An 11,054-nucleotide genomic window follows, 5' to 3' on the forward strand; every position below is an offset into this window, starting at 1 on the left:
TGTGTGTGTGTGTGTGTGTGTATATATATATAGTAGCATAGATGTCTGCATGTAACACAGTGGAAAAATGACTTTACAACACTTTGCAGTTGTTCTTTATGCTTTAGTTGGCAGAGCTTATGGACCTGTGGGCAACTCATGTGGCAAACAACTTCCATACTGTGCTTTTTAAGTGATTTACAGTTTCATAAATGTGCTCTTTTTTCAAACATTAGACGAAATTGCGTTGTTTACAAAAATTTATTCATACAAACTTTGCACACTTGAAATAACACATCAGTTTCCTAGTTAGAGAGAGGTGTGTTCTCATAATACTCGCTCGAAATTAGATTAAGAATTGGTTGCACACAAAATATCGACTCACATCTAAGGCAGATCACAGTAGGTCGAATCTGCTGCTTTTTTTTTATTTATTTATTTTTTTTTTAGTAGTAAGGCTCTTGGCGCTTCTGAAATAATGTACAAAGGGTTTGCTAGGTAAATACGGAAAAACCACTGTACTAGATAGAATAGGTTTGAAAGAAAATTCAACTGAAACCCCTATTTGAACACTACAGCTAATACAAAAATACAGGGAAACCTACCCACTATCAAGGCATACACAGAGGAGACTAAAATACAAGCTGATGTTTTGCAGCATCATAGGGCCACTAACAAGCCATCTGCGATTCGTGGCGATATAAAAGGCGAGGGGAAGGCACGGGAGCTGCAACCTGCATCCTGCGTCACACTTTTGCCTGAGGTGGAGAATGCAGAATTAGAGGAAGATTGATTCTCTGCAATTAACTGTTTGCAGCAGGATATGTGGGAATCCGCTAGGGAATACAAAGCCGTGTCTATAGCCTCAGGGCTCTCCAATCTGCGCCACCCCAGCGGGTACTGAATTATAACTGTAAATCAGCAACATCAGGGAGGTGACAGATTGGGAGATTCCTGATCAGACTGTCCAGGTGCGACGTCTACTAAATCTTTCCTGTCGCAGCCCTGATCTGTAAACACTGGCGACTCGCACGCTGCTCTCACTCCAAATCATTCATCTTTAAAGTGATTTACTGCTAAATAATCTACATAAATCTCTAACAGCTTCATAGCAATGATCCCTTTGTAAAAGATGAGGCTACAGACCTTTCATTGGAAAGACTACATTTTTGTTTCTTTTTGAGAAGGGGGAGGGGGTAAGAATCGATGGATTTTACAAATTCTATTATGACAAAACGTTGTTTTTATGAACTTTTTACTAAGCAATAAGCCATCATGTAGAAAAATACATTTCTTTTTACCTTTAAGACTCAAGAAAACAAAGAAACAAAACCGTCAGTTATAGTAGTGCATCATTATTTAGTCGTAGCTACAACAGGGATTCCTACGGTTACAATAAGAGCAGCAGAACAAAACAAAGTCAGACTTGCTTACAATGGAGAGAGGGGGGAACAGTAGTCAGTGCAGGACAGGTGGTGTGGGTAGAATTCTACTGGAAGCAAAACAAGGCAATGTGGCCAATGACAAGCTCAGGAGGAGGAGAGAAGGTTGGGTTTTCCACATGATGGAGAATAGCATGGACAGCACCGGAGAGAAACACATAGTACTTTGCATGCAGTACCAAGCTGCCCATTGTCAGTTAGGTAAAGGACTCCCCCAGTGGGAATTCTGTTGAATCCTATAGGGATTAACAAGCCCAGAACCAATAACTTCATTTTGGGCGGTTTCTTTTCAATCTGAACTGTATCTCTTCCAGTTTTTTTTTTTTTTTGTCAAAGAACTGGCAATTATTATACAGTCAGTGTTGCTATAAACTTTGGCCTGGTCCAATCAATAAGAAGCTGGAGTGGTATTCCTTCTCCCCATAAGTTAAATGGATCTGGGAGAGAGTGCTTAGAATTTGGCAGAGCTGCTTGGCCAGCAAGGGAGAATTTGAACGGACCGAGTCCCAGCTGGAAGAAACAACTAAATAAAGGTAGAATCAAAAGGGGCAAAGGGAATAGAATTAGATAAAAAGGTTGTTCAGGGCTCCATAGACATAACAGTCTCACTAGGGCTCCTGATCCAAGACTCACCCAAGGGAAGAATCTGCTTCAGCATTCCCCCCCAAACATTAGCATCAAAGCTCCCCTGTAGAAGGGCATCAATACTTATGTCCAGTTGCATTTGGTCAATAGTAATGTCTTCGACCCTGTCGTGGATAAAAATACTATCCTTTTAATCTCAGTTACAAAAATAATAGGAACATCTCTAAAACAGTGATTGTCCTTATTTTTCCTCCATTTTCTTATAAAACATAAATAAATCGTGCAACTTTTTTTGTGCACGCTGTAACTAAGAGCTCTTCTCATCAGTATATATATATTTATCTATTTATAATATATATATATATATAACTTATTGATTGGTCCACAAAGTAGATCTGTGCGTTCTCTAGTGCTTTTGTACAAAAGAAAAACGATATTATTATCAAAATATTCATTTAATGGCTTTACTTCATACATAAATACATGTTTGTAGATAACACAGGAGCGATGATTGTTCAGTCAGTTGGGGGATGACTGGGGGGATAGGGCTGTACACACGAGGTGGCTGCTGGAGACTCATCGCTACAAATATGCTACACGCCGTCCTTTGTTTTTAATTCTCTGTTTATACCTTTTCCCCAGCACTGCTGCCAAGTATTTCTTGACAGCCATTTGTTTTCTGTAGCGACTGTAGCTGTCGGTGAAGATGCCATCTGAATGCCGTTTAGATAAGGGTTCCGACTCGTCTTCCAAGCTGCTACTCACCGTTCTGCAATGGTACAGACAAAATCGACAGTTTGCAAATTGGATCGGACTTTGCACTCGGCAATAACATAGCTTTTTTTATTGCAACAAAGTTGTGTTCCAGCGGCATAGTCGCCAGTGGAATGAACATTGGAACAATTAGGAGAGTGAAACAAATACATTCCCAACGGGCCCCTCTGTAGCTGCGACTCATTTGTTACTTTATTATCTTTGCACTATTTGTAGTTTCGACTGTCAAACTTTAGTAATAAGGATTTAATAGTATATAGTTACCATTTCTGACTACAGCAAAAATACAGCTGCAATATGGGCGGTGTGAACAAAGCCTTCTAAAACAAACTCAGCCTGTTGATCTCAAGCTGCGACTACCAATCATTTGGAAGGGGGAGTTCTTCAATGGAGATTCACAAGCTGACATTTCCTGGCCTATAAGTATTATTATCTAATACATTTTGAGCTGATTTATGACAGCATCATGTCCTGCCCTGAAGCCACTGCTAATGGCCATAGAATTGGCTCTCTACTAATCTAACCAAGACATTCCTCCACTAGAGACCCCCAGAATGTGCCAAACTGCCCTATTGGGGTGTTGGGAATACACTTTCAGCAGCTGGACTGGAACCACACGAATATCCCATTCTACATACAGCTGCATGGCATTAATTGTAGATGTTTAACTGGCTGGACACACAAATGCTACCCTCAAGATATGCCATGTGAAATCGGCATTTGTTTAAAGCTAATACGAGTCTAACCCCCCAAAACAGCATTCTCTAGTGAACAAAATGTAATTTAAGCATTTTACAAAATACATCCAATAGTTACAGTTGTAAATATTATCGCAATGGAAAGCTGTGCCCGTCCGCCCCTTTCTATTCCCTGCACTGCTGCCTCAGACTCCCAAAGCAATGTAGCAGCTCTGCTCTCCTCCAGCTACAACTCCACTTCCCATAATGCCTTGCGTGCTTCTTTTTTTTTTTAGAATCAGCTGGCTTCTGCTACATTGTTTCAAGAATCAGAACCACCAATACAGAAAATAGAGACTGCTTCAATGATATGTTCAAATAACTTTAAGCCACTGAAAATGTGTAATTATTCTTAGGATGGTTGTTACATTTTCTTCCATGTGGCAAAGAATATATTTCTGTGTACAGCTCTAATAGTCAGTACAGAGTAGATTCCTGGGAAGAGACAGGGCATTTCTGCTACAGCATACCCCCCTTATCCATTCTCCATTCAGATGGCTCTGTGCTCTCTAATGGTACATACAATATTAATCCCATTCAGTGCTCCAACACCTGAGCTTTTCCCATTTACTCATACTGGTTTCAGTTTCCTGGGAATTCTGAGTAAATGGAACATAACATAAAGCAACTTACTCCAAGCATATGGGCATTTTAAGAAGTAGGATTTATATTCTATATGGCATTTTTAGTTTTGTAACCACTCAGTGGAGACACAGTCCTGATACCAATCAATCTCAGCAAGTTAATGTAATGTTATTACTGCCCTATTACACTGCTGCTCATTTACATTTTGCCATTAGAATCCCTCTATATTTCATGTTTATAATCTGATTTATCCAAGCAATAGCAGATTTACTCCTACCTCCAAACAGATTGATAATGTAAAGGTCTCTCCTTAGGACTTTGAGGCCATAAATTACTAAAGGAGGGCTCTATTTTTATCAAGCCTAGCATTTAATATTTAAACACACAGCACTATACCCCTGTATGTCAAAATCTCAACCATGCAGTAGATTTCTCAGAACTATTTTCCACGTCTTACTGCGTTCAGGAAGCAAATAGCGAGGAAAATATCTTAATGTCAGTGCCAATTATTGCTGTGTAAATCCTGAACAAAGGCTACAAACATCTGCCACGGTGCTAGCCAGGCTCCATTAGGCAGCCCCGTACCTTGATCCTCCTGTTAGACAACTCCCAGAGGACTCTGTCTCACTAGCAATCACTACAGGGCTGTCCTGCCTTTTGCTACCCTAATTGCCTCTGGGGCTCTCTGTCTTGCAGTATGAAAAGCCTAGTGTTTTCCATGAGACATATATATGGAAGAATATCACTGTACTGATTGGGGCCAGATCAGGAGAAGGAGGAGGGAGCTGCTTGCTAGGATCTCCTGGTAGCTACACTATGACATTATCTCCAGAAAATGTTATCTAAAGAGAAATTCTATCACTGTCATATTAGCAGCCTGGCACAGCTCGGAATTCTCAAATTAAAAGCGACATATTTGCATCTAGTGAGGCTTCTGTCACCAAGTGGGGATTCAAGGTCCGCCAACGCCCACATATCACTCTATTTGATCAAACAGAATTAGACGCGAACCAAAGCGATTTAAACGCTGGAAAGCTATACATTCGCGGAGGTTCGTTTGGCAGCGATCGATTTTATTGTTCCGTACGTCTCTCTAGACATCCCTAACATATTTCACTGAAACACAAAGCCAATGATCTTGCACCGCTTTTGTGCTTGATTTTGTCAGAAACTACAGGAGAAGCCCCCCTGACTGGGATTTGCGTGCCTGGCATTGGAGGCAGATCATTTAAGTGTAAGGCGCAGACACAAAATATACATCCCATGTATTATTCATGCAGAAAATGCAATGCATCCCTATGGGTTTTATTAGAATGTTACTTCTTCCTGAAAGCTGGATTACACTTTTTGCACAAAGTATGTCTCAGGCATAGATAAAGAGGTTTCCCTTAACGGTGAACAACATTGAACTTTACAAAATAGATACGTTCAAGCACATTATATTTAAATGCAAATGTATATAATTATATATATATATAATATCTGGCCAAATCCACAGGCAAAATCTCCATAAAAAAATGTGCTTGGATTGGAATAATAAATGAAACACATCCTGCTGCTTTCCTTTGCTATTCTGCCTGGTCTTTGTTGCTAAAAGCCCTGCTGCATATGTTGTGTATTTGTATGAGTAATGGTACAAGGCAACCTAAAATACATTATTAATGTCTCCTCCAGATGGAAAGAATTCGCTTGGTTTTTCAGAGCTCAGCCTTACCCTAAGCGTTGGGCCATCAGAGTATGCAGGTATTTTCTTGCAGACAAATGCCCCAGCACATTCCTATAGACTTTGTTTAATAGTTCATCAGCATGTCTGACAACAGCAAAGAAAAATACATAAATATATGTGGATTCCTGGAAAACTGACATCAACATGTGTTGTTTTTTTTTTTTTTTCTAGAAAAAAAATTGCATTTCTCAATGGAATGTTTGGAAAGGGGGGTGGAACAGCTGCCCCTAGCAGCTTCCTGATTATCTGTGCGCCAATTTGTCATGGGTCATGTTTGACTCTGCTTGACGTGTTCTATGGGGTCTTTTCCTCCCTCCCACATTTAGATTCACTGTTTCACCATGTTCCTCAGCAGCCTGATGTATATTTAACGCTCAAAGACGCTGCTTGGATGGGCACATGCCACCTGCTAGAGGCCGAGTCCTATTAATCTCCATATATACCCACATTCCATTTAAATAAGCATCTCCTGTTGGGCAATTTGGTTGCTTTGCGCTCCTTGCAATGTGCGCTGACATGAAACAGGAACACGATGATTGTGTTTGTGGATATTATTCAGTTATTTGTGACTATGAAACAGATCGGCTAGGCATTTAACCCGATTAGGAGAAAGGAAAAAGTCTCAATTCACCTCTTTTCCGGCGGGTAATAAAATGAGTACATATCGTCTAGGACCGAGGAGGGGTTCCCCATGCCCAGAGGGTCGTTCTCAAACGCAAAGTCTGGGAGAGTGTTGCCGTCTTCATCATATACTTCATCTTCTAGCCTAATGAGCAAAGCAAAGGGAGGGCAGAGAATGAATTGTCAGTCTGTTAATTAATCAGAAAAGAACGACTTGATCAGTGATAGTGTTGGGCTATGTACAATCCTGGCGAGTGATTATGTGAGCACAGGTCCCTTTCCCGAGAATATTGTTTGGTGATGAGATGCCAGACGCTGATGGAAAGAAGAGACCCCCCTGGGACCCCCATCAATCTGTAGGTGGGCGTGAGAGAAATAACAAATGCAACCCATCTGTGAGTTGACCTGAGGTTGGGGCTGGGCCAGCTCGGGCTGCCAAATCCTACAATGATTAGTAAAGAGAGAAGGGAGGGGACTGGGACTGGGGGAACCAAGTTGCCTTTATTGGCAGAAGGGAGTCATCAAAGACACTAGCGGCTTCCAAACATTAAATGGGGGCGCCCAGTGTTGGCCGCACAGCCCCAAAGTGACTTAGCATTGTCATTAGCCACATTCTCTCTCTCTCTTTCTATTAAAAGGGAGGGCTCTGCTTTAAAGTGGGTCCTGACGTGGATGCTTTTTAAATTCTTCCTTTTACATATTATTTTTAGTCGTTTTGTACGTGCCGGGATGTAGGTCACCATAAGCTATTTTTATCAGCTTGCACTGGCAGCTCTATTAATAATAGATGTTTCCAAAGTGTTTTTACTCTTGCTAAATCTGGATCATAGTTTCAAAGTGTCAGAGTCTCTGTACCACAAGCAAATGATATGGGGTATTAGAGAGATAATCTCTGCAAAGGAATACAGGGCCTGACATTGGCAATGCTGGATCGTTACAGTCTCTGCTCTAAGACTACAATTAAGCATTCATTGACTATACGATTTTTTCTGCTCTGCGGTTTTGTATTCCACAGATGTAGGATCAGGTTTTGGACATCACTTTCTCAGTAGAAATAAACCTAGCTATAAAATGTAGCGCTAAAGTCCCATGGGACGCAATGATCTTTCTTTCTCCAACTGCTGCTGAAGGCTGTCTAGGGAGCTGGGAGTTTCTGGAAGTTGTAGTTCAACAACAGCTGGAAAGCAGTTGAACCTTCCTGGTTCCACCTATTATATTATAAGCAGCATGGATGCTAAAAATATATGTAATAGAGTAAAAATCCCCAATACCCCTTTGCACAAGCAATTATACACAATTATCTGTATTCTGAACTCTATCCATATTTCTCGACACAATTTAACTTATTTCCCTGAATTCCTTAAGAACTGGACTGCATAACATTGATAAATATATTATTTGTCCAATTATCGGCTGGTTTTATCTTCTTTCTCTCTTAGACTATTTAACGATTATATTTGTCATAAAGAATCTTTCCATATGAGATAAAAACATTTCTAGACTGAATAAGTAGTTTTCAACAAATATTCAATACAGAAGACTTATTATTTTAATAATAAGGGAGAAAATCCATAATAAATGCGGTCTCCCCTACCTTGTTCCTATAGGTCACTCTGCACAAATCCCTTCCTCTGACTAATATCATGGGTCATTTTATAATTATCACTCCCTGACTTGTGACTTATTCAAACAAAATCCATTCATTTCATTGCATTTAATATAGGCTAGTCTATATATATCAGCTTGGTAGAGCTTTTGTGTAATCACTATTAAATGGAATTTAAATGTAGGGAAAATATACATTTGTTACATACATTTCATCCAGGAGCACTAAGCAACCTTTGCCTAAACGAAATCAATATGACAACTGTATTCATGCAGATGCATATCCTTAATGTATCTGCACATAAAGATCAATGGCACTTGTGCAACAAGAAATCAAATCAAATTACATCTATATCTGTTCACTGGAATAAAAATATGCATCCAGAAAAAAAGACTTAAAGGTACAGTAAAACTGGTGTTCTTTAAATAAATGCCCCACACTCCTTTGTGTTTAAGAAAGTGCAAGCTTTACTGCTTTATGGCTGGTTGATTAAAACACATAAAATGAGAATATTAAAGAGCAATATACCCTTTGCCAGACATCGGTGAGATGATTGCTTGTCATGGCACAATAGTAACTAGCTGACTTATTTTAATTCTAATGAGGGTAAGTGCCAGGAAGGGTCCCTCTGAGTATTCATTCCATGCCAGATTGTATTTTGCGGACTGCCAAACAGGTGGTCTTTTCTAAGGTTTCTGGCTCTCAGTTCCCCAAAGTGTAAAGTTTTAAGGAGATGAAGGCATTCCAAGCCAAGCTCCCTTTCCAATGTACTTAGGCACATAGCTATTGTACAGCTTCAGCTGGTACAGTGTGTGATAAGCAACAAGCACAGCCAAATACACTCAGGCACAAACAGTCTCCCAACATGTTGCACAGCAGATTGTCCTCTCGGAAATAAAGGGGGTTATCACATAAGGAGGAGGATTAGCATGCAGAAGAGTGTGACTTGTCGCAGACTTACCTAAGTGCTGGGTACTTGAGCGCAGCAGGTGAGGAGTGGACGCTGCAGCGCATGATGCCATAGAGCAGAAGCCAGGCGAGCAGCGCTTTCCTACACATTGTCTTTCTGCAGACAAGGAATGCAGGATATCACTTAAACAGGCATTAACCAATACACAAGTACTAGGCTAGTCACACAAGTAGAAATAGCACAGGCAAATACAATGCAGGTACCCCATTCATAAGGGACTTGTATCTAATTCACATTCTGCAAATACACATGTATTTATGTGTATGTGTGTGTGTGTATTTATATATAGATTAATGGCATATACTTACCATATAAAAGAGCAAGTCCTTCTGTACAGAGAGCTGCCTGGGTTCGAATTGAGCCAAGTGCCCGGTAAGTTTGTGCCCCTGTCTGTTAGAAAGTGGGCAGCTGCATCGTTCTGTCTCACAGTTGGCAGGTTGCTGTGGTTTCGATTAAAAGTTTGATGTAAGCCACAAATCCAGAAGGAAAATATTAGGTGGATTCCGGCTGAGCAGAGGAAAGGGGGCAGACGAATGACAAAAGAGGGGTGGTGGGGGGGATAGATCTAAGCTCCCTAGCTACTGTATAGGTAAAAGAAGCAGATAGTGGGGAATAAAAGGATTAGAAAAGCAAAGGAGCCAGGGAGGCAGCGAGAGCTGGAACAGCCTGTGATGAGTCTTGGGCAGAGATGCTGACAATGAGATGAGATCCTCTCTGAGATACTTCTCCTGAGGCGGTCCTCTAGCTGCTTTCTTCTTCTGCTGCTGCTGCTGGGGCTGAGGCTGGGGCTGGGGCTGCTGCTTATTCAACTTGGCCAGCCCTTGTTCTTGTCTGCTTGCGTGTGTATCTGTATAAATGGATGCAGCTATTTCTATGTGTCTCAATATATATATATATATACCTACACACATGCAATAGGCAGAGGGCTTTTAGCTGGCTGTGTCAGTGCTTGTCTGCCTATTACCTTTCCATGCCAGCTATTGTTTGGGATTGTGTGGAGCTCGGATTTTTATCCATGAATCAAAGAGCTTCCCTTTTTTTTCAAAGTGTTAAGTCACGTAATGATCCGGTATCAGAAAAGACGTCATCAGGCCAATTCCTCCAGGAACACAATAAGAACTCTCATGTTTCCTCACAAATGATCCCATCACAGTCATAGGCTTTGCTTATAAATACTCTGCAAGACTCATTTCCTTTCATCTAACCACATATACCCATTTTTTTTTCTGCTTGTATGTGCTGCCCAGACTGATTCTGGTAACTAGATCTAACAGTTCGGGGAATACAGAAAGAATTCTTACTTTATGAGGCCAAAAGTTTAACTATTAATCACATACCTAGAAGGCTTTGCCTAGTTAGTGATATTGTTGGATACACATCTGCATATGGAGCGTATATAGGGCACGCAAAAACGCCCAGCAGGAAGAGTTTAAGTTGGAATTACTGATCTGTGAAGTGTCACTAAATCACTCAGGGTTTTCTCTAATGATTCTATGTTATATTACTGCCTAATAACGACGCATTTCACATCTGACTTCATCATCGCCGATGGTTTAATCAAGGGAGCTGTCCACCCAAGCGGTGCTGAATCTGGCCAAGCTGCAGGTTAAAATCAGCGTTAATTGGTTCTGATATGGCTCTCAGTCATTTTTTTCCTCCAACCTATTCACAAAGAAACTGTTATTGATCTACCTGTTCTATTTATATCAGCTCTGCTTATTTTGGCCAAATTCCTACAAACCATAATTACTTACAACCAGAACTCCAGTCAATAACTACCTCTTTTACTACTTATGTTTTTCAAATCACAGAAACTCTTAACCATATCTTTAGATAATTCTGAAGGCAGAGGGATAGGATTACACATTTCTCCTTAGCGATCTTCGGGGAACCCATGCATTACAGCAACTGAGCAACTGCATTATTACGTTAGCTATGGCTGAAATGACGTGGGATCAGGGCCGTTACGTGGGAGCCCACCTAAAGGCTTTCCAAGACGAAGTTCTGACTTTGCCTAATGGCAGCAACG

At 40.7% G+C, this 11,054-nt stretch overlaps 1 protein-coding gene across 2 annotated transcripts; it reads right to left on the reverse strand.

The window, feature by feature from the left end:
- Positions 1–221: 221 nt before the first annotated feature.
- On the reverse strand, positions 222–10,176 carry adcyap1 (adenylate cyclase activating polypeptide 1 (pituitary)). Of its 2 annotated transcripts, XM_012964195.3 has the most exons (5): positions 9,334–10,176; positions 9,017–9,121; positions 6,460–6,594; positions 5,817–5,912; positions 222–2,775 (listed from the first exon to the last, which is right to left on the reverse strand). In XM_012964195.3, exons 2-5 carry the CDS (start codon positions 9,112–9,114, stop codon positions 2,589–2,591), a joined length of 516 nt encoding a protein of 171 aa, XP_012819649.1. In that variant the 5' UTR covers positions 9,115–9,121; positions 9,334–10,176; the 3' UTR covers positions 222–2,588.
- Between the last annotated feature and the right edge of the window lie 878 nt (positions 10,177–11,054).

Source organism: Xenopus tropicalis, chromosome 6, assembly GCF_000004195.4.
Source record: "Xenopus tropicalis strain Nigerian chromosome 6, UCB_Xtro_10.0, whole genome shotgun sequence".
In the NCBI taxonomy this organism is placed as follows: domain Eukaryota; kingdom Metazoa; phylum Chordata; class Amphibia; order Anura; family Pipidae; genus Xenopus; species Xenopus tropicalis.

Coding starts and splice junctions, on each gene's coding strand:
- adcyap1 (XM_012964195.3), bottom strand. CDS start 9,114: ATGTGTAGGAAAGCGCTGCTCGCCTGGCTTCTGCTCTATGGCATCATG. Junction 5,913..6,459: donor TATTACCCGCCGGAAAAGAG/GTGAATTGAGAC, acceptor TGCTGTTGTCAG/ACATGCTGATGAACTATTAA. Junction 2,776..5,816: donor CTGATGGCCCAACGCTTAGG/GTAAGGCTGAGC, acceptor GTACCATTGCAG/AACGGTGAGTAGCAGCTTGG.